Source organism: Balaenoptera musculus, chromosome X, assembly GCF_009873245.2.
Source record: "Balaenoptera musculus isolate JJ_BM4_2016_0621 chromosome X, mBalMus1.pri.v3, whole genome shotgun sequence".
Taxonomy (NCBI): domain Eukaryota; kingdom Metazoa; phylum Chordata; class Mammalia; order Artiodactyla; family Balaenopteridae; genus Balaenoptera; species Balaenoptera musculus.
The window spans coordinates 99,476,256-99,500,620 of NC_045806.1; the positions used below are offsets into that span (position 1 = coordinate 99,476,256).

General features: G+C 40.5%; 1 protein-coding gene across 3 annotated transcripts in view; it reads left to right on the plus strand.

Annotated features, from left to right (window-relative positions):
* The window catches only part of DOCK11 (dedicator of cytokinesis 11), a 188,423-nt gene that overhangs the window by 41,873 nt on the left and 122,185 nt on the right, over positions 1 to 24,365 (plus strand). For all 3 annotated transcript variants that reach the window (XM_036840277.1, XM_036840275.1, XM_036840276.1), the window contains exons 5-12: positions 784 to 853; positions 1,473 to 1,568; positions 12,989 to 13,123; positions 15,303 to 15,480; positions 15,895 to 15,974; positions 17,242 to 17,325; positions 21,379 to 21,519; positions 23,073 to 23,285. In XM_036840277.1, the coding sequence (XP_036696172.1) occupies positions 784 to 853; positions 1,473 to 1,568; positions 12,989 to 13,123; positions 15,303 to 15,480; positions 15,895 to 15,974; positions 17,242 to 17,325; positions 21,379 to 21,519; positions 23,073 to 23,285 (997 nt within the window). The remainder of the gene's footprint in view (positions 1 to 783; positions 854 to 1,472; positions 1,569 to 12,988; positions 13,124 to 15,302; positions 15,481 to 15,894; positions 15,975 to 17,241; positions 17,326 to 21,378; positions 21,520 to 23,072; positions 23,286 to 24,365) is intronic.

Below are 24,365 nucleotides of genomic sequence, written 5' to 3' on the forward strand. Positions count from 1 at the left end.
AAAATCATCTTTCTTTGAATCTGGATAATGTAGTGAGCATTTTCTAGTGCTGTCAATGAAAAAGCTAGAAGACATTTGGCTCAGTTTGATGGCCCCAGACATCTCTTGACAAAAGTACATCTCTTTGAGTTGCGTTGAAGGGCAGCCGTGAGCACCCTGGCCCAAGATCCAGACTGTCAGGGTTCAAATCTTACTTCTACCACTTCCTAGCTGGATGACCTTGGGCTAGTCACTCAGTCACTTGAGCTCTCACTTTTCTCCCCTTTCTCATCCATAATACTGTTAACCTCACAGGATATCATACAGGAGATGTTTTGGAGAAATAAGACTTGGTGTAGCCTTTTGTAGTTTTCAAGGCACTTTCCCAGACGAGAAAACTGAGTCTTAAAGATGTCCTGTAAAGCTGAGTGCTAAGATGATCAGTCCAGGGTCATACAGCAAACAGACGGAAGAGCCAGAATGACCTGATGTTGCTTTTAGGCTTGGGAAAGATAAGGTCCCACCACCAGTGACAGCTCTGGCACACATTCCTTGCAATTTCTGCAGTTTGGGCTTAGTTACGTCTTTGCTGCTGGCTGCGCATGTGGGAGTCCTTTTACAAAAGGTAATGCAAGTTTAGTCAGAGGGGAGAATCTGACTTTGGAAAGGAGAAAACAATTTCTCCTTCTTATGTCTTGGCGTTTCCTTGGTTGTGAAAGAGAGAAGTCTACTCATCTTGCTTTTTTTTTTTTTTTTTTTGGTCTGTTCTGCTTAGTGTCTAAGACAGCTCTCTTGTATTTTCAGCAAATCTCTGCGACCAGAAAAGATTCCCAATCATGTGTTTGAGATTGATGAGGACTGTGAGAAGGATGAGGTAAAGATGGGGGCAACTGCACTGGTTTCTTCAAGATCACTTCTGCTGAGAGATTTCCCTGGGAAAAGATGAGGGAAAGAATTGTTTTTGAATGATCTGGGGCCAGCTTTCAAGCTGACGAGTGTCTTTAAAAAATTTTTTTTAATTGTTGCGTTTCCAAATGGAGCTTAGGAAAAATCAAGTGAAATGGGCTGTGATGTGTGTATAAACATGTTTTCCCACCTGTGGGACGCGCTTGTGGAGTTGCTTTTCCCGCACTGGGCATGTGGCATGGTGATTCATCTGGACTCTCCTGCCTGATAGATCCCTCTTGGGACAGATGGCCCGGATGTCTGGGACATTTTGAGGTGCAGTTTGACTGTTTATGTAATGCAGACTTTCCCAGAAGACAGTCCATACGATCCAGTGAATACTGAGTGCCTACTGTGTGCACGGCACAGAGCCTTTCATCCTGTAGTTAACAATTTCAAGTTTAATCAGGCATCGTCACGGTGGGGGGCGGGGGTAGGGGGAACTTTATGCTTTGGAAAGTCAGGCAGGGCCTAGTTCGTGCCCCCCAACTGTTTGATTAGATGCCAAGCCAGCTGCTGTTTTACTGATGGTTTTCGCTCTATTTCAGGATTCCTCATCGTTATGTTCTCAGAAGGGCGGTGTGATAAAACAAGGCTGGTTGCATAAAGCCAATGTAAATAGCACCATCACGGTTACCATGAAGGTAAGAAGTAGTTATTATATTATTTCATCATTTTAAGGATATTGCCATGACTAGCCTGTCTGGAAACAATATTTCTTTTTCAAAATTTCTTACAAGGAGCCCTAGCAAAAAAAAAAAATCTTTAGTGAGAGGATTCTCACACATGTATGGAATTTTTTTTTAAATTTATTTATTTATTTATGGCTGTGTTGGGTCTTCGTTTCTGTGCAAGGGCTTTCTCCAGTTGCGGTGAGCGGGGGCCACTCTTCATCGCGGTGCACGGGCCTCTCACTATCGCGGCCTCTCTTGTTGCGGAGCACAGGCTCCAGACGCGCAGGCTCAGTAATTGTGGCTCACGGGCCCAGTTGCTCCGTGGCATGTGGGATCTTCCCAGACCAGGGCTCGAACCCGTGTCCCCCTGCATTGGCAGGCAGATTCTCAGCCACTGCGCCACCAGGGAAGCCCCTGTATGGAATTTAAGAACTCTGAAACCTCAGGATAAATTTAGAAGTACACCTTTTTAAAGAAATGTAATTATTATCTTCTGAATCAGGATGTTTAAAAAGGAGGCTGTCAGTTGAATGAAGAAAATAGCTTTGAAACAAAAAAGGCATCGAAGGTTCCTGTGTGGAAATGAATGTAAATGAGTAGAAAAATAGGGTACTCTATTTCCTTAGCAGGTATTAATTAGGTGCTTATTATACGCTGTTCACGGTGGGGAACATATGGCTCGCTAAGATGGGATCCCTGGCCTCCAAAAGCCTCCAGACTAGATAAGAAACATACCAAATTAACTACTATACCAAGCGGTACCTTAGTGCTGTCAGAACTAGAGACTTCTGTAGTCTGGCCAGAATAGCGAGTTTGTGTATGGGGTTTGTGCGTGGCTTTGAGTGCCTCGGACGTGAGGTTGGCTTTTGTTCGGGAGGCTGTGGAGAGCCATTAAAATCCGAAGGTAAAACTAACAAGCTACTTGAAGATTCTGAGCAGAAAACCAAATGATTCCCTGATACCAAATATAACTGTCCTTTCAGATATTCAATAGAAGATCATGTGGTTCGCCAAGGATGACTCACACTTGCATTAAGTATTAAAAGTCATTCTGTCTTTCACACAGCCTGCAAGCAGAAACCATGGTTGTCTACCAAGGGGAGACTCAAATTTTATCTTAATTTAATATTTTGCCTGCTGCTTTCCATTTAGTGGTCATGTCCTGTTCTCACTTTCATTTTCAAGCCCTGAAAATAACAAATCCAAGTGGTAGGATGCTTCCTATATGTGTCCTGCACCTAAGCCTGGGCCTCGGCACGTGGTGAGGATAAGAAAATCCACTTATTGATGACTTAATATGTGCCAGGCACCATGCTGAATGTTTCATATTCTGTATCTCTTTTAATCCTCATGGCAGCCCTAAGACACAGGTATTATTATTATTCTTGGTTGACAAATGTGGAAAGTGAGGCACGAAGAAATTCAGTGATTAACCCAAGGTCGTATAGCTTCGAGTTTTCAGAGGTGGGATTTGAACCGAGGAAGGGTGATGCCTGAGCCTGTGATCTTAATCAGCAGGCTGTTGATGCTTCCTAGCTGAGTAAGTGAGACTCAGGCGTTTATCGTATTACCTATCAGTTATCGGGTTCCGAAGTGCATGTGTGAAGGTGAAAATTCTGGGCAGTTTGTTAGAAAATGCTTCTGTGGTTTTTGACTGCACCCCCTTCCCCTAACCTCAAAATATTAAAATGCTTTACCCATACTTAAGCTTTAGTTCAACATTAAGTAAATATAATGTATGGAAATCTGGATTCCTAAAACAAGACATTAGGAAGTTAATATCTTTACAAAACAATTCACAGGATTCCTTTCAATAGTGAGTTATTCTAATGACTTTAAATTATAATTTGCTTTACATATAACTTTTTTAGGAGTTCATATATTATAAATCAAAATACAGTTGTCTGTAAAAAGTGCATGCTTTAAATTTTCTTTCATAATTTGTGAACTACAGATTGGTTAATATAGTAGGCAGAATAAAGACCCCCATGCAAAGGTGTCCATTCCTAATCCCTGGAATCTGTAAATGTTCCCTTACATGACAAAGGGGAGTTAAAATCACTAATCAGCTGGTAGGGAGGTTAGCCTGGATTATCCAATGTAATCATCATGGTCCTTTTAAACTGGAAGACGGAAGCAGAAGAGGAGAGTTGGGGAAAGAGATGTGAGGGCAGAAGCAGGGTCAGAGAGAGATGCTGTGTTACTGGCTTTGAAGATGGAGAAAGGGCCAAGAAATGGAAGCTGGAAAAGGCAAGGAAGTGGATTCTCCCCTAGAGCCTCCGGGAAGGAACACAGCTCTGCTCTTACCTTGATTTTAGCCCAGTGAGATCCATGTCAGACTTCTAACCTCCAGAACTGTGAGATAATACATTTATGTTGTTTTCAGCCTCTAAGTTTGTGGTAATTTGTTACAACAGAAATAGAAAAGCAATTCAATCAGTTAGTCAAAGATTGATTGTTTAGCTTTTGTATTGTCTACCCCTGAGATTGCAAACTCCACTGCTTACAAAGGCCAGGCAGGAACCATAAATTCATGAAGCGGGGGTGGGGGGGGTGGCGGGGGTGGGGGTGTGTGGAGGGGGGTGGGTCCGAGGCAACCTGGTGACCACGTGGCCTGGCTGAAGGGGACAGCTGCGGCTTGTTTCCAGCTAATCGTTGCTCTGCTGCTGCTGAGCTAGGCTCTTTGCTTTTCCTCTTTTTTATCCCCAGCTGTTCATATTTTGGCTGCTTCTTTCTTCTTCTTCTTTTTTTTTAAGTGACATATAATTCACATAAGATAAAAACACTTATTTCTTTTAAAACCTCTACCAAACAGTAGGCAGAGGAAGGAGAAGAAGAGTAAACCAATTTGGTCATATGTGCTACACAGTTCTTTTAAAAAAATGTGTGAGGAATAATTTGAAATATAAAGGCCGTTAATGAGCTTTGGGAATTGTCTCTGGTTATGGATTTCATTTATCCCAGCTATTCTTTATTATGGATTGTGGCTCTCCATTTTGGATTTCTGGGAGCTGAAAATACACCCTATGTTCTTCTGGTTTTACCTCCAGATAAAGGTCCAGCCAGATTCAGTTAAAGGCATCAGGGATTTTGCCAAGATATTTTTTTCCTATAAGAACTATGTTTTAACTCTTATTTAGTTTAGCATCGTTGAAATTCGTGGAAACTTGCAGTGTTTACTGTGCTCTCTCTCCCTACATAAACAGAGGGCGTGTGAGTATGGAGCAAGGCAGGGGGAGGATTGGGCATAGGTGGCAGTTTCGTAGTTGTCAGGCTGGAGGTTGGAGTGAGGGCCAAAGCAGAAATCCAGGCCCGTGAACTGAGGTGCACTGGAGACCTCAGGCTTGTATCCCTAGGTGCCCTGTACAGGATGGGGGATCGTACACATTCTTCCTGCTTCAGGCCTGGATTGGCTCAGGCATAGACAGAAGAACTGCAGTAAAGGGCTGCAGAGTTCATGAGGCATTCTGAAAGGAAAAATTCTGCATATCTGTTTCTGCCATGTAAATCTTTGAAGTGAAGCATATTAATGCCTCTGCTAAGCAAATGGGAAGATGATTCACGTATGCTGTTGGCTGAGTCACTTTCCTGATCGTGGTGGCAGTTTTACCTTTGGTGCATCCAGAGTCCCCTGCCTGCAAGGAACTCCAGCCCACACTGATGACAAGCTTTGCTGGCTTCAGCAATGAGCACCACAGGGCTAGAGCTTGCAGAGTTGAGAGCAAAGAGCCATTTCTATTAGGAAATTCAAGTGTTGACAGCCCCTGCAAATACACAGCAGACTAACCAGGAAGCTACAGCAGAAGGATCTGGGTATTAATCATGACTCATTGGCAAGTAACAGCCTACGGGAGCCATGCGTCTTCCCTCCTGTTTTATCTGCACTTCTTTGATGCACTGTGGTTTGACACCGGCCTGCAGATCCTTCTGGGGATGACAGGATTAAAGCAGGACAGCTTGGTGTCTTTTAGAGTGAGGTGTAAGTTTACAGATCTTTATTCACTTAAAAATTTCTGGATTTTAAAAACTGTGTAGAATCAGTCCTTTGGAAAGTTTGAAATCATGCATGACCACTTTACACTGTTTTTTATCAACAAGTCTGAGTCCTTTTCCTGGCCCTTTTGACTCTCAGAAATAAGGCAATCTAATAGCCATGAAGGAAGAGATAGAATCATGAGAGAAGGTTAGAAAGAAAAAAATGGAAGAAAGAGGGTTAGAAAAGACTCCGCAACGTCCAGTAGATAAAAGGAAATCAGAAGACTCCTACTTTATAAGTTCTTTTGAGAAAGCAACCACATGACCTGTGATGTGATGTGAATAATGTAGCCAAAGTAATTTATATATGGGCTGCTTTAGAAAGTTCAACCTCCCTAACTAGCTGCCAGACAGTTTTGCAAGAACATTCAAGTCGATGGTGACGGGCTCTAGGGAAAAGGGGCTGGTAAAGGAACTAAGCTGAGTTCTTCATATTGGAAGATTGGAAGACCCCGTATTTATGGAATAAACCTTTGTATTTTCCCCAGTATACACCTTTCCGCCAGCTAGGTCAGTTTAGATATAGTCTGCACCATTTTCTGCAGTTGTCATTATTTTCCCAGAAGTGCTTGCTGAGCTTCCCCATTATCGGCTGAGAACTAGCCGCGAGGAACCCAGGCTACAGGAGAGCTGCTAATGATGTGTGTCACTCTCCAAGTCACAGTTCTCAGTGCCCGAGCATGTCCTTTCACGGAGGCGGCTGTTGGCCACACGCAGCTCTCGCAGAAGCTCTGTTGGTTGTCTGGGCACGGTGACCACCTTACTCAGCTCATAATTGCTTTGTTCTCGGTGTTCATGTTAAAACAAGACAAGCCTTGTCATAGGTGATTAATTTCCCCAATTTGTACCTTCTAGATAATGAGAACACACCCCACTGCCACTCGTCAGCTCCTGGGAAAGTTTTGGAGAGAAGTTTTAGATAGCATAGAGAATAAATGATCCGTCAGGCAGAAACTCCAGTCCTAACAGAAGCCTCCATGCTCTCTTTCCCAAGTAGCTGCTAGAGACATCTGCTTTTCTCAGCTTCTCTCCATATCAGTGAAGGAATTTAGTGTGGACTAGATAGCTCTGATATTGGACATGACCTTCCCGTGGTATTTAGAACTGTTTTTCCTAAGGGGTATAATGATGTATGGAATAAGGAAGAATCTGATCTTGACGGTGGTTTTTCATTTTAAAAAAATCTGCTATAGATTCTTGGCCAACCCATTGGGACACCCACCTTTATGCATCTTCTTGGCTCAATTTGGTCACATTCCTCCAGCTCCCTCCTCCCCGTTCTTAGCAATTAAACATTGAAGTGTCTGGGTATGTTATCAGGGTTGCAAGTTCAACTGCTTGATGTATGACTCACTTCCGGTGCCCTCCTTTCCTTCCTCCCTCCCTTCCTCCCTCCCTCCCTTCCTTCCTCCTTCCCTCCCTCCCTTCCTCCTTCCCTCCCTCCCTCCCTCCCTCCCTTCCCTCCTTCCTTCCTTCCTTTCTTTCTTTCCTTCTTTCTCTTTCTTTCTTCTTTTTTCTTCTTTGCACAAAACAGAGCCATTTGTTATATATCCAGAGTCTAAAAGTTCTCACTTATTCTTTGACTGTTACGGGAGGGTTTTTGGCCTTCTGCAGTGGGAGAACAACAAATCAAAAGAGGATTTTACCTAAGAAAACACAGATGATATTAAAATAATTGCTGGGAGGCCAAGGTCACTATGTTTACTGGAACAGAGAAGAGGAAATCTTTTCTTTTTGATATATTAATACACTGCATGCTCAAGTCTCCCAGTCCGTCTCTCACAGCTAACAAACGGATTACACTCATTTTACTGGATAAGGGATTTCTCACTAATTTGTTTTTTTTATGTTTCCATTTCCCTCATTCATTGGTGACTGTTTAAAACCATTTATTAGGGGCTTCTTATGTGCCAGACAGTATTAGGAATCAATGAGTTCATCATCACCAAATATATCTTGAATACCTTATTAGTACAAGGTGTTGGCACTGTGGAGGGTAGAGAGAAAGAGAGGTGTAACATGTAGAGTTTAAACCTGTTTGGGGAGATGAGACACACAATAATAATGTATTGTTTCAAGGTGGTACAGAGACCCAGTGCTATATGAGTCCAGATCACTGTGATCTGGGGTCAGAGAAGGCTTCTTGAAGGAGGTGGGGCCTCCAAGGAAGGGAATCAGAAAGGAGGTGAGGGTGGCAGGCAGTGTGTACAGGACAAGTGTGTTAGGTGAAGTTGAGTAGTCATGGGAGATGGAGTTGATTTGGTCCTTTGGTATTGCCCCGTGCCTCAGTTTCTCCTCTGTAACATGGAGATGATAACAGTACTTACCACACGAGGTCATTATGAGGATTCACTGATGTAATATGAGAAAAGCACTTAGCCAGAAACTGTAACGTAGTAAGCACTCCACAGATGTCACAGATTGTTATTATTTTATATTATTAGTAGGATTGTGAGAGCACCTTGAATACCAGATCAGGCATGGGAGCCTTACCATGTGGGTAACTGAGGGTCATTGGAAATTTGAGCAGGACCATGACATGCTCTAAGAAAGAAAAATTAATTTGTCTCTAATGAGAAGGGTGGATTGTAGACCCCTCCTTTTAGACTTTGCTTCAAACTAAATAGTTAAAAAATCTCCAGTGCCTAGATATGATAGAATTATCAAAGAAAAGCTATTTGATTTTTAACCAGTCTCCCAGACAGTAGACCTATGTAATATATTAAAACTTGGTAGGGCTGTAAAATGATACAGTGGAGAGTGATGAGTGATATATTAGGTTGCCAACCTACTGGTAGGGGTATTCAGCAGGATGGCGTTCCTGACATTCTGGTATAATTAACTGCAGTTCAATTTTCTGATAAGTCGTGGGGTTTTCTTCCCCATTGTTTCTTTCATCTTTGCTTCGAACAGCTCTGAGACCCAGTGTGTCTCCTGCTCTCCTGCTTTCTCCTTTTCCTCGCTGCCTCTTTTTTCCTGTTCTGTCTGAGACATGAGTCAAGTAAGTTTCCCCCGCCCCATTTCTACATTGCTCCTGGCCCACCTACTTTGCCAAAGCCTTCAGACCATCCTTTCTCAGGGCTCCTGGTTCATAGAACTTAGCAGTAAATAATTACCCTCTAGGGAACACACGTAGGTAAGCACCCTTGAGATTTGTTATATAAAATGATAAAAGGCTGTCCTCATTTTGAGGATGTTAGGTGCTCAAACTTTCTGGCCTTCCATCTTTGATTCAACCGAGTGACAAAAGGCCTTTGTTCCTGCTCCAGAAAGGGTCATATGGTAAATGTTCAAAAAGTTGTCATCCAGACACCTCAGGGCCTTCAGGAGACTTGGCAGGACCTGTTCCCAGAGAATTATCTCCTTTGGCTAACTCTCTATTTTATTCTTCTGGGTGGTCTGAGTGGGGCACTCATTAGGAACCATGCCTCTCACTGAGTACGGTGGGGAATTTTCAGCTGTGTTCACCATCTAGGAAAAATAATAAAGGTGCGGAGGAGGAAAAAGAATATGGGCGTTACAGAGAAACACCCTTCTATTCGATGAAACCGCTGGAGAATCTGTACTGGAGAATGAATTATTCATTCATTCCTCGTTCATTTTGCAAAATTTTATTGCTCTCCAGGCGCTGTTACAGGTACTGGGGCTACGGCAGTGGATGAGACTTGGACCTTAACAGTTTAAAAGAGACAGACAGCAAATAAATAGATAGATGAATAAGATATATTTGGATAGTGATCATTCTATGAAAAAGATAAAATAAGGTGCCGCCATGAGGGCAGGTAGTCATAGAAGGCCTCTCGGAGGAGGTAAAATTCAAGTGAAGACCTGAAAGAAGCTGTGGATACGTGGGGCAAGAGGCTTTCAGGCCAAGGGGACATGAAGTGCAAAGGCTCGAAGAAGGCTTTTTTGTTTGAGGAACAGCAGGTAAGCCAGTATAGCTGAAGCAGCATAATTAGAAATAAAATCCAAGAGGTAATCCAAGGCCAGAGCCTGTACATCATCCCAGGCTATGGGGGAAGGATCTTGGGTCTTATTCTAACCTTGATGGGAAGCCATTGGAAGGTGTGGGCAAGATTCTCTTTGTCATTGTCCTATGATTCTGATTCCAGTTCTACCATCGACTTGTCTGTGTGAACTTGAGTGAGGTCTTGGTCTCTCAGTTTGCTGTTAGGTAAAATGTGGATAATAATGCTTATCCTCAAGTGACATTAAAAGAATTAGCTCTTGGTTACAAAGGACTTGAGGCCTTCAGATGAAAGGTATGATATAGGGTAATTACCACTGTTCTGTATAGTCATTATTTTAACAGTTGTCTTCTTTTCAAAATGGAAAAAAAACAACGTAGACCGGTACCCTAAATAGCAACATTAAAAAAAGTCCTGGGTCTTCCCTGGTGGCGCAGTGGTTGAGAATCTGCCTGCCAATGCAGGGGACACGGGTTCGAGCCCTGGTCTGGGAAGATCCCACATGCCGCGGAGCAACTAGGCCCGTGAGCCACAACTACTGAGCCTGCGCGTCTGGAGTCTGTGCTCCGCAACAAGAGAGGCCGCGATAGTGGGAGGCCCGCGCACCGCGATGAAGAGTGGCCCCCGCTTGCCGCAACTAGAGAAAGCCCTCGCACAGAAACGAAGACCCAACACAGCCATAAATAAATTAATTAATTAAAAAAAAAAGTGGGACTCCTGATATTCATCCCACTTAAAAAAAAAAAAGAAAAATCCTGTTTCTGACTTCCCTTTTTGGTTCCATATGAGATTTAGGATACTCCTTTCTTCTTTGAAAAGTACCTTAAAAGCTTCCCAGAAGTGGAAACCCAACATATATCATAGAATATTAGAATGAGAAGACGTCTTCGAGATCTTACAGATCTGTCGTTGGGGCAGAGTCTGCTGTCTCTAGAAATGATTTTTTTAAAAATGTCCTTACTATGCAAACTGAGTGCTTTAAGCCTGTAGGAAATCGCTTGGGGAGTGTGGCCCCCAGCTGGGAAGGCTGCTGTGTTATTTGTTCCTTTTCAATAAAATTATTTGTAGATCATGAAAAAAAAAAAGGATCTTACAGATCATTTGATCTGATCCCATCATTTTACAAGTGAGGAAACAGAGAGAAATTGAGTCTTGAGGACAGTTTCACTGCTGGGGAGCAGGAGTGCTGGGTGAGAATCAAGATCGTATGACTTTCAGGCATCTGCTCTCTCCCCAGGTTCATGAGCTCCCTTACCTCAGTGTCACATTTAGACATAATTGCAATGTTACAGGAAGTGATTTACTGTAATTTCAGATCCCTTTCCACCTCTATTGTGATGATCGTGCTTTGCTAATATTGGAAATGGCGGCTGCCACAAAACATCTTTGCTTGGTGAGGGAGCTGTACATGAAAAAAATTTTGCAGGCTATAATTTGACTCTGTGCCACAGATGTTTTGCTCTGTGTTTTCCCTTCCTCTGTTGCTGGCTAAGGACTCTGCCAATGGAGTCTACAGACTATACCACTGAATCTATGAACTTTGAGTTTTAGATTTGATCATGGTTCAGATTCTAATCTGGTTGTAATTTTTTATGTTAATTTTTGCCTGGAAAATGTATTTTAATTTTTGTCATACGTAAGTATTGTGATAACTTCTAAAAAGTGGTGTTTTGTTCATTTGAAATCAGCTCATTATGTCATTTTAGGTCTTCTGGTTCCATCAATTTAATAACAGATACGAACCACTGTCATGAAAATAAGCAAACGTAAATATATATATATATATATATACACATATATATATGATCACCGTTATGATTAACATTTTCCTTATATATGAATCTAGATTTCTTCATTATAGTTGCAGTAAACTTAAACGTGGGTAAAATGATATCTCGCGCACACACACACACACACACACACACACACACACACTTTCTGTGCCTTTGTATACTGATGCAGTAATATTTACTTGATTGGCATTGAAAAACAAAGTGGTATTTTCTTCTTGGACTTCTTTCTGTTGATACCATATAGCCCACAGGGCCCCTCCCTGAAATAGAAGCAGTACGCATTTACCAGTCTAACCTGTTAGGGTGTTCCTCACACTGGTATATTTTTGTCATTGATTCTAAAATCAGGGATATTTGAACAAGTCAAAAATAACTACAAGCGTATGATTTCTTTTTACTGGTTTTCCTTAAAAGAAATGCCCCTTAACCTATTTCTATATTTTGCTTACTCTCATGCCATGGAGAAATGAATTGTTGATATTTTAGATACTTTGCCAAGAGTTAAGTAGTTTTCAAGAATAATCTTGCCAAATAATACTCTTTCCATAATTAAAGTTCTTAAAATAATCAGAGATCATACTGGATTATCAGATGGGTGATTGAAAATGGCTAACTTAGGTCTTAAAGCTGACTTCTGTAAGACAAGATGCATAGGAATGCATTTCTTCAATATGATCACCAAGAGGCTATTTCCTAGTCTGTCTTCCCATTCCCGCCCTGAAATGCTTTTAGATCTCTTAACCAGGGGAATTTTACTATAACAAATGCTGAACACAGCTTGCAGTCTGTGGCTTACTGAAAGAAGCATAGATTCATCAGAGAGCTCTGAATCCTAAGCCTAACCCTTTTTCCACCTCCTTCATCAGGTCCAAGAGTCTTTTAAGGGAGAGTAGAGGGGCAGAATAAATGAATCAGGCTGTCTTTTCCTCCTTTTCCCCATTCCTGTGGGCTTCGCTGTGACTTGTAGCAGCAGGCTACTCCTTAACTGTTGTGAATCCCTAATTTCAAACGCGTGGCCCAATCACATTGGGCCTTTTGACTCAAATCTCAGCATACAGGGCGCTGAACAGCAACTGGTGGCAACTAATTGCTCTCAGTATTTCCCTGTGAGTGTGTTATAAGCTGGACTCTTGGGAGTGGGGACACTGGAGCAGCATAGGTGAGTGCAATAAGATGTGCAGGTGAGATGTAACTGTATGATAGAGGGTGTATGTGTGTGTGTGTGTGTATGTATGTGTGTATGTATACACCCTTGGATTTGTGGTGAGGTGAACGAAATTATAAGAATCCAGTCATGGTTTGCAATTAAACAGGAGAAGGATGCTGTAACGAAATGGATAGTGATTCAGATACAAAAATGCTTTATGAACTTTAAAGTGTTAAAATTCTTCTCCAGATATTTGACTGAGAGTAAACCACTTGACTTCAAGCTCTCCATCTTAAAACAAAATCAAGATAACGGTAATTCCTAATGACTTCCCCAAGTTGTCTGAAGATTGTCCAGATATAATGCGTGTGGCAAGCCCTTCAAGGTTTTTTGTTCAAATGCAATGTATACATAACAAATGTGTCACTGCTGGTTTTTCCCCCATAGGTGTTCAAGAGACGGTATTTTTACTTAACCCAGCTTCCTGATGGTTCGTATATTCTCAATTCCTATAAAGATGAGAAAAATTCAAAAGAATCTAAAGGTTGCATCTACTTGGACGCCTGCATTGATGTTGTTCAGGTAGGGTTATTGATCAACTATTAAGAACCTCAGTATTTTTCTGCCTTGGTTAATGACATCTGTATCCACCAAAACATTCATACTAGCAATTCAGAATCCTCTTCAGAGTTCCCACTCTCCCTCTGTGCCACTATTCAAGTGTCTACCCAGTCCTTTGGAGTCTGCTCCAGAGTGCCTCTTGAATCTCTTACCGTCTTTCCATTCTCACTGTCTTCCTCTGGTTCCCCCTTTCATCCTCTCTTGCCTAGAGTCTCACCTTCCTGCCTTCTGATGTGTCGTCCGGCTTCCTAAGACGTAGATGGGGTCCTTCACTTGTCTCTTCAAAACCTTTTGGCTCTTGATTTATTGTCTTGCCGAGTGAGCTCGAAATCTCTTACCAGGGCATTGCAGGCCCGCAGTGATTTGACCTTACTCTCCTTACTAACCCCATCCCCCCGGCATCCCCATACACATTCTGTGCTCTAGTCACACCAGGCTAAGCACTCCGCTGAGTTTCACGCCTATGTGCCTTTCTTACATTTGCTTCTCTGCTTGGCATATACTTCCCCTTCTGTTCCTGTTTGAATCTTATCTTTGAAGACTTGGCTCAAATGGGACTTGTGGCGTGAAACATTTTTTGTGTTCTTCTTCACCCTCATGGAATTAAGCTCCACCTCCCCTGTGCTACCACTGTACTTAGCTCTGCACATTCCTTTTTGGATTACAGGGACCATGTCATATTCATGTCTGGGTCCCTTATAGTAATTAGCAGAGTTGTACGTACAGTAGGGGCTTAACAAATGTTTGCTGATTTGAGTTACTGAGGAGGCAGGGACATTAGGGTTAGCATGGATGGGGTGGGAAGCAGAGGGCAGAGAGATGATTAAATAGGAAGTTGATTGACCGTGGGATAGGAGCCATTACTACAGAGCCGGGGTGGCCTGGTCGACAAGAAGGGGCACTGCATTGAGTGGAAGGCAGGAGATGTTGGTTCAACACCCTCAACCTACCTGAATCTTAGTTTTCAGAACTGTAAAGTGGGATTAATGATATCTACTCGCTTTATCAAATGAGATTGTCACGAGGAGCAAGTGAAGAAACACTTTAAAACATAAAATATAAAAGATATAAAGATCTATGTGAATAGAAGTTGCCTTCTTTTATATATATATATATATATATGTGACAGCTTTCTTATCTACTGAAAGGAAGAAGGCACATACAATTCCCAGATTTTCTCAATTAGCTCTAGTCCGGATTGACCTCCTTTTCTGGTGCTCCCAGACTCTGCTTTCCCCTCTATTTATGATTCCCTCCTCCCAAATATTTTCAAATATATAAATCTTTATGACTTGCTACAGCAGTTTAATTTCATACTTTACTATGCTTTGAAGATGAGAAGGAGGAACTTTTCTTGGTTCCTTCTTGAATGATGACCATGCACTGGAAAATTATTGATTCATGAGCCTTTCTTGAAATTAATGCTGAGGTATTTGGGAGGGGGGGAGAGTGTGTCATTTCTTTTGTCATGACAGAGAAGGTGGTAATATAAAAGAGGTGTCATCGTGTTTGAGGAAAGGAAGGGGCTTTTATTTTCCTTGTGTGCTAGTATTCAGCCTGGGCCATTTCCATCATTTTTATGGAGAGCCACAATCTAATATGACCCAACTACAGTCTTCTTTTATGCTACTGTGGTGCATTTCATATTCTGCATGGCAGAGTGAATTAGATAGTGATATTGCATTTTATGGTGTGATATAAAGCAAGTACCAGGTTTATTTCAGGTCACATTTAAGCTTGTTTTTAAGGGCTGATTTTGAAAATCTATGAATATGCCAGGAAAACTTTAAGCAGGGTGGAAATAGTAAAACATTTGCTTATTTTTATGGTGGTAGTTTGATTATCCAAATGTGGAGGATGTCAGAAGGCCTTAAATGATAATACTCACTCAACGTGTAGTATTTTATGCCAACTTTGTGCATGTACTGCCGTGCTCAGTACTGAGGGGAATAAATAAGATGTTTGACATGGTCATTCATCGTCTTGGAATTTCTGTTCCTTGTTGAAAGAAGCAATTCTTTCATGAAAGTATTGACGTACATATGTGCTGAGCTGAGGTAAAAATAAATAAGCTAATGAAATCTAATATTAAAAGGGCAACTAAACTAACTGAACACGTCTTTTTTTTTTCCCCCTCCAGTGCCCCAAAATGCGCCGTCATGCTTTTGAACTCAAGATGTTAGATAAGTATAGCCATTATCTGGCTGCTGAAACTGAGCAGGAAATGGAGGAATGGTTGATAACTTTGAAAAAGATTATTCAGATCAATACCGACAGTTTAGTGCAAGAGAAAAAGGAGACGGTAGAGACAGCACAAGGTCAGAATTTTTAAATGATTCATTGAGGTAAAGCCCTTGTTTTTAATCCATGGGAATGTCCTTTGTGTAGAGTGAATATAGAACTCTTAATCTTGAAGGTTGACCTACTTCTTCATTAAAAGTGACTATGGAGGTTGATAGGGTTTTCTTTTCTTACTTTCTTTTTTTTTTTTAAGAGTTGATGCTACATGGGCTCTGACATATGAAATATAACCAGACTGAAACAGATAGGGAATTCATGGCAGATTTTCAAAAGTCCATTAGAGTTTTCCCTGTGCTTTCATAATCAAAATTCTTTGCAATAAATCTAGTAGGAGAGGTTGGGGTGGGAGAGAGAGATAGTTAGGATATTCCGCTTAGGTGATTAGTAATGGTCTGCATGGTTTAGAACATCTGCTTTTAATGAATTCGCAGATGATGAAACTAGCAGCCAAGGAAAAGCCGAGAACATCATGGCCAGTTTGGAACGGAGCATGCATCCGGAACTGATGAAGGTACATCTTTCTGATGGCAACTTGCCTTCAACTGAGACAATGCAGGATTAGCTATTAAAGTTTGAATGCTGGATTCCATGTGGCAATGTCGTTTCTAAGATTAAAAACCACAACAAATGAGTGAAACAGGTAGAGATGGTAAAAGAAAAGTTACACTCCTAAAGCTGGACCTGTAAGTGTCAACTAACAGTTTGGAAAATGTTATTTTTTTTCCCTAGATGCCAAGAAGTACTTCTAGACTTTTGTGACTTTATTAATTTTATCTGCTACTTCTTATTCAGTTCAGTTACTGTATGCCATTCATACACTAACTATTCTTCATTCAAGGGGCTCTTGATGAAGATTGAACATGATATTCAATCTAATGATTTGTATACGTTTTGCATGAAAATCATAGTCTTTCTATATGTGAATGCCTATGTATATGTATATGAATAATTTCATCAGATAAAGATTTTGGTTAACAGACAGCGTTTGTGTCAGTTACTCTGCTCTTTGGTGTTTGAAGTGAGCCAGTTTTGAAAGTGTAGAGGGGATTATCATACCTATCTTAGTAGGTTACATATATTACTCTGTGGACTCTCTACTATAATAGATTAGAAGGTTATGACCCATTTCTTCATTTAAATCCTTGCCAAACCTATTTATATTTTTACTTTATTCCTCTTCCTGAACTAATAAGTTACGCAGGTTTAGATGTTACTTTTTTCTAGTTTAAATTTACCATTCTCTTAAGCTTCAAAGCTGTTTTCCAAAATTTAGGAATGCACTCATGATCCCCTGTAGATTTTAATGTATCCCCTCTGAGTCTTTGTCATTCCAGACCGTAGAGCCCGTTATGTTTTTCCTAAAGTGATGGAATCAGAATTGTGTAGAATATTCCATGGATAGCACCATGGATATATAAAAGATAGTGTTTTCTCTCGTTTATTCTCTTTTACATCCAAAGTCTCTTGTATTTCTTTTTTTTGTACTATGGGTTGAACAGTATTCTTGGTATTATAAAAGGCATATAGAAAGTATAAGAAGCTGATCTATAGCTTATTTATGGGTCATGGTGACTGTGACTCTCTGCCCAGCAAGCATTCTTTATCCACCTTAAGTGCTTGGAAATGGAGAATAGTATATTTTTGAAGCTGTGGCAGATCGCTAGTTTCACATAAACTAGATAATTAAATGGCATTTAATACTGTTTTGAAGGAAATGAAGTAATGTTTTGTGTTTGTGTGTGTGTGTGTGTGTATATATATGTTTGTTTTAATTTTAGTATGGAAGAGAAACTGAACAGCTGAACAAACTCAGTAGAGGAGATGGAAGACAGAACCTCTTTTCTTTTGACTCGGAAGTTCAGGTATTAATGATATATTTCTTTAAATAATCCTAGAATAGTTGCTTATTCAGATAAACAATGTCTGAAATGTTGAAATCACTGATTTTTGCACTACTGGGCATATCTATTGCTTTATACTTGTCTTGCTTACTTTGAACAAGTAGCTTAACAGCTAACTTCACTAAGAGGACTAGTGTATATACGAATAGTTTGGGACAACATATATATATATATATTTTTTCTCTCAGTTCTTTATATTCTTTTCACTTCATCTCACTCCTCAAAATGGATAAATTAAAGAGTCCTTAACAATGGTTTCAGTGCTTTTAACCCATTAAATACAATTGTGATCCAGTAGCAGTGAATATCTACAGTATAAGGAACACCAAGTCATATGAGACATGTTTATTTTCCACTTTTGATGTAGGCCTGTAGAACTGGGATAATTTCACGTATCTCACTTTAAATGGAAAGTGGTGCAGGGAAGTGCGGGTTTATGTGCACATGCGTATTTTAATCTCTTTCATGAGAGTGAGGCACTTTTTGTACTAAGATATATAGGTAGTTAATATTTAATTCCATGGTATTTTCTTTTTTTACCTTTTTAAAATATTTTTATTTTATATTGGTGTATAATTGATTAATAATGTGTTAGTTTCAGGTGTATAGTGCAGTGATTCAGTTATACATATACATGTATCTATTCTTTTTCATATTCTTTTCCCATTTAGGTAATTCCATGATATTTTCTAATTAAATTGCTGATATTTTAAAATGGAAAAATTCTGCAGTGTATAAGTATTACAGATATTTTTCCTAATGGAAACTATTTCACAAGAAAATGAACTTATTTGAGGGAAGATGAATATTTTGGTTTTCTTTTCAATTTTTCTACATGAGATTTCTAATTAAAATCTGTGAAATTTTTTTAATAGAAAAGTATGCATTATATAAGCATTACAGTTTTTTCCTCAGGGAAAATGTCAATACAATATAAAATAATTTGGGGAAGACTGATTTTGTTTTCACTTCTTTTTGCTTCATACAGTTTTCTTTTTTTTTTTTTTTTTTTAAAGAGGAGCCTCCTCTGATCTTTTTTTTTAAATAAATGTATTTATTTTATTTATTTATTTTTGGCTGCGTTGGGTCTTCGTTGCTGCGCGAGGGCTTTCTCTAGTTGCAGCGAGCGGGGGCTACTCTTCGTTGTGGTGCACGGGCTTCTCATTGCGGTGGCTTCTCTTGTTGCGGAGCACGGGCTCTAGGCGCGCGGGCTTCAGTAGTTGTGGCTCCCGGGCTCTAGAACGCAGGCTCGGTAGTTGTGTGCCACAGGCTTAGTTGCTCTGCGGCATGTGGGATCTTCCCAGACCAGGGCTCGAACCTGTGTCCCCTGCACTGGCAGGTGGATTCTTAACCACTGTGCCACCAGGGAAGCCCCCACTTCATACAGTTTTCTAACTAAAAGTTTTTAGTCTGAAATGGAAAAAGTATATAGTCTATAAATAATGCAAAAGTTTTTCCTTAATAAAACACCACATGAGAAAATAAAATTATCTGGGGAAAATTTGTTTTAAATGTTTCCTCTCCCTTTTCCTCCATAGCACTATTATATTATTTGTGTAAGTTGTATGAATTAAAAAAAAAAAAGGGTATAGCAGGCCTTGGGAATGTTAGTTCTAAGATATTCATTCAGAAATTTACTCATTCCAAGCATGTCTGAGCCTTTGATCCCACCCCTCACCATCATGATTGGGCTCTAATTGAACATGTCAGACTCTTTGATTGTATACAAAGAAGCCAATTGACTGTGGTTGAAACTCAATCTAGTGTCTAAAAAATCTGTGGTGTAGTGTTTTTGTGGTCATGGAACTGAACTGATTTTATGTTTGAGTTGTTTATCTGTGAGCTACAGTGAGAGAAAAATTCACAGTTGCAACGAAAGTTTGACAGAAAATTGAGTTCAGTGTTGGTTATGGAAGGCAGTTTCACTACAGAGAAATCCAGGTTGTGTGTGTCGAGTACTTTTCTAGGTAGTCAGTGTCATCCTATAATATCGGCTGTCACTTTTGGCCAGAGTTCAGTGTTTAGAGACGTGTTTTCTTCCACTGACCGTAGAGAATAAAGAAACACTGGGGAATTCTCTGGCGGTCCAGTGGTTAAGACTCCGTGCTTCCAATGCAGGGGGGCACGGGTTCGATCCCTGGTTGGGGAGCTAAGATCCCACATTCCAAGTGGCGTGGCCAAAAAAATTAAAAATGTACATGCCTAATAAGCATCCCCCAAAGAAGAGGCAGACAAAAAATTTTAAAAAACACAAAAAACAAAAGAAAAGAAACACTGACTGAAGGGGGTGGCTCCGACTTTGAACTACTGAGGATGGCCATATGTCCCAACATTTGCACTCTTAGGCCTCAGGAGGGAAAGGATTTGGGGGCTGGGGTGGTTTAGTCCAGCTTCTCTTCACATTCCACTGTCTGAGTAAGCTAGAAAGGAGAGCAGATAAATGGGCGGAAATTAGAATTGATCTCCATGGCAATGACTTGCCTCCGCTGGCTCCACAGATAGATAAGTGTTCAAGAGGGAGCTGTCTAGTCCCACACATTTGTAGATAAATAGACTCTGGGGGGAAAATCGTGCTTTCAGGTACGAATATTATATTTTAGGCCCTTTTAAGGAGAATTTTGTCAGTGATGTAGGCAAGGTCAGAACAGCTATAATTATCCAAGACTCTGCAGGCACAATACCTGCTTCGGCTTGAAATACTCAGGCAGTTGAGAAAAATTCTTGTTTCTTGGCTTGAGTTTTCCATACTGGCAGTATATTCTGCTCGGATTCATCCAGTCATTTCCCATCTACCCTGTCTCTGGTCTTATCGAAAGTATAGTAAGTTGTCCCACAGTCTATACTTTTCCTCCCATTTGTGCACAGAATGTGAGTCTGTTCAGACCATTGGAATGAACAGATGAACTCAGATCGCCTGAGCCGGGTGAGCTGAGGAGGAGGATTCTGTGAGAGGAATTCTTTGACTCCCAATATCTTTTTTTAAACTTTATTTTGAAATACCAATAATTTTTAAAAATATATCTCTGTGGCAGCCAGGGTTCATCTCCCAGCTCTGTTAGAAGCCGAGCTCAGGGATTTTCAGTTTCCTAAGCACATGCCTTTCCCTCTGTTCATCATTTCAATGTAGGTGGTCCCCAGAGGTCCGGCCTTGTCCTCCTCACCCTAGTTACCGCTGATTCCCAAATCCAGATCTCCAACCCACACCTCTCCTATTTTTCCAACCACTTACTTGCATCACCTCAAACTCAACACATCCCTAGCTGAACTCATCATCTCTTTTCACCTTCCCCCTATACCTGCTATTCATTTTTATTTCACATCTAAGTTTATAACATCACAGTCTGCTGAATCTTCCAAGTTAGAGGCCATTGTGTTATTCTTGCCTTCCATATCCATTCATGTCAAATTTGTCTCCTGCACAGCTCATGAAAGACACAAAATTCCTACCATCCTGGAACATAATATTTTGTGGGGAAGACAAACAATAAACAACCAAATAAATATTAAAAATAATGTTAGAAAATGAAATTAAAGAAAGGGAGTAGAGACTTTCAGAGAGTATATAGTTTTACATAGGGAATTAAGGAAGGTCTTTCTGTGGAAATGCCAATTGATTGGACACTTGAATGAAATGAAGGAATGAAATGAAGGAAGCCTTGCATTTATCTTGGGGGAAGAGGGTTCCTGACGGAACACCAAGTGCAAAGGTCCTGAGCTGGGAGTATACTTGGTGTGCTGGAGAAATAACCAAGGAGGCCAATGGGGCTGAACAGAGGTGGGGGGGAGGATAGGAGATGAAGTCAGAGGAGCGGGGTGGAGGGTGAGGTCGGGATTTCTCTCTATCTGTGTTCAAACCTTACTATAAGAGCTCTACAAAGGCTTGTTGAATAAAAAAATAGAGTTCAAATGAAGAATGGATAGAGAACTGTTGGGTTTTGCAATTTTTATGCATAGATCTGTATTCATATGATATCTATTTTGGGGGGGAAATGATTCATATTATGTATTTTGTAGAGGTTGGACTTTTCAGGAATTGAACCTGATATAAAGCCATTTGAGGAAAAGTGCAATAAACGTTTCCTGGTAAATTGCCATGATTTAACGTTCAATATCTTGGGTCAAGTTGGAGACAATGCAAAAGGACCACCCACAAACGTATGTATGAATTTTCCTTCTACCTCCATTAAACCAGTGCATTAAGGAAGCTTCTTCTTCCTTTTTTTTTTTAAGATTTTTTAATTTTTTTCTGAGAACTAATTTACTGCATGCAAATTCCATTGCTACATGTTACGATAAATTTGACATGGAAGAATTTCATACATGTCTTTCTTTTGCCAGAATAGGAATGTGTTTTCATCTTGAGAGGATTCATGAAAGTCTTACCTATTCAAAATAGCAGGTAGAGTAGGTAGGCTCTTTACATTCAAGAGGGACATGTCTCCAGAACCTGGAAAGTCCTCAAATTTGTAAATTCTACTAGAGAATATGACTTCTGTGAAATTGACTCATAGCCATGAGTAAGGAACACCAAAGCCATGGAGGAACGCAGATGCTGTGCAGTCAGCTCCGCCTCACGCACTATTCTCATAGGGTGAATTCATTCTGTTCTTCACAGAAAATTCTAATTATTAGCTGTCATGCATCATTTGAGCTGCTTAGGAATACTTGAAACTATGAATGTAAAATCGCCAAAGAGACTGCATTTTATGTTCATCTTTTTGGGGGTTCTAGTTTGTCTTTGAAAAATATCCACAGTGATGATTTATTCTCTTACAAAGTAGCTGAGATGCACTAGCAGACTTTCGGTGTGTAAAGGGTTAATCTTTATGCCATCTGGCATGAAATTTCTCTTTGTGACCAGCTTTCAAATGCCATCTGTAGAGAGGAATCATGTCTTCCAAAATTGCTGATGGGGCAAAGCTTTTGTCAAGTAATTTGATGTTGACTGTTATTAGCTCTTATTAAATGTATAATCCAGTAAGCTGTAACATAGCAAAAGGGAAGATTTATTTCTACTCTGTAATACCGGCATTATTTTTGGGTAATTTCAATAAGGCTATGGAGAATTAAAATTTACTCATAGAACAGTTGAAGTTCTTTAAATGTGGCTTCTGATTTCTACTCATCATTTTAAAAAATTTATAACTTGTGAAATTATACCTGACAGAAGTTAAAATTTGATAGTCTGTTATTTAGAATGCTCTTTCTTTTTTTTTTTTTTTTTTAATTTTTTTTATTTATTATTTATTTATCTATTCATGGGTGTGTTGGGTCTTCGTTTCTGTGCAAGGGCTCTCCCCAGTTGCGGCAAGCGGGGCCACTCTTCATCGCGGTGCGCGGGCCTCTCACCATCGCGGCCTCTCCCGCTGCGGAGCACAGGCCCCAGACGCGCACGCTCAGCAACTGTGGCTCACGGGCCCAGCCGCTCCGCGGCATGCGGGATCCTCCCGGACCAGGGCTCGAACCCGTGTCCCCCGCATTGGCAGGCAGACTCTCAACCACTGCGCCACCAGGGAAGCCCCAGAATGCTCTTTCTTATATGCAAATGAGCCACAATGCAATTTTAGCTAAATGTTGAACTCAGAAAGGAACTGTAATCACAGAAACTTGAGGAATTAAAAAAAAAATATTTTGTAATTTGTGTCCCTCCCCCCACCCCACCTAAAATTAAAGTCATAGTTTAAAAACGTAATGGTTTTCATTCCCAGGTTGAACCCTTTTTTATCAATCTTGCCTTATTTGATGTGAAGAACAATTGTAAGATTTCAGCTGACTTCCACGTAGACCTGAATCCCGCATCTGTCCGTGAAATGCTGTGGAGCCCTTCAACCCAACTGGCTAGTGACGGAAACCCAAGAGGCTCTTCACCGGAGTCTTTCATTCATGGAATTGCTGAATCTCAGTTACGCTACATAAGGCAGGTAAGGAATGATCTTTTAGCCTTGGTAGCGCATTCAGAATAAGAAACAGAGACACCCTTGGGTTCCTTCATGGTTTCAGGCCAGTGTTCTCATGGGCATTCCATCTCTTATAGGGTCTGTGTATAGATGTTTTTCTGGTGACTGAAGTTGGAGGGGAAAAAAAGGAAACCAGCAAATATGCTAATAATACACTGGTGAAGTGGGACCGTGATGTGAATCTCAAAGGAAGTATTTTGTGAGATGGAATGCAGATGACATAGACACACCCCTGTACCCCTGCGCATACTTTTGAGCAAGGCAATAAGTACCTGTAAGACTCGTTTCTTTGAAGAAAAAGTTGACCCTACAATAACCTTCCCTCCCTAACTCCCATTCCCATTCTGAGTAGGTAGTTTTAATGGAGCATAAACTCTCTTTATTCAAGGAGTTCTTGTGTCACAGCTGTAATGCTATGCTCCCCTGTCCTATCTGAGGCAAAGAATGCCCTTTGGAAGGAACCTAACAGTCCCCTGGCATTTTGACCTCTGACCAGACTGGACGCCACAAGAGGTTAGGCAGAGCAGAATTGATGGTCTGCCTTCTAGACTTTTGCAACTGAAAGGAAACTAGAGTGTGGCAGAGAATTAAAGTGGGAAGAAGCAGAACAAAGCAGCTCACATTGTAAGATTTATTTTACCCTAAGTAAAAATGTTGTTCCTTTTTCTTCTGATTATAAAAATAAATACATTATCATGTAGAAAATTAGAACAGTACAAAAATAAAGAAGAAAGTAAAAATCACCACCCACAGACGATAACTATTAACATTTTGGCAAACATCTTTCTAGATGTCTCTGTTGTGTCTATATAAACACATACACATTATGTATACTCTTATACAGACTGTATCACAGTCATGCTGTTTTATACCTACTGTATTTATTCAGCATCATGTTTATCACCCTGTATCACTATCTGGATCAGTCACATTCTTATTAAAGGCTAATCTGTTATTCCACTGATTTAGCTCATTAGGATATTTCTAATTTGGGGATTTCACAAAGAACACTGCATTATTGCATCCTTGTGCTTACATGTTAGC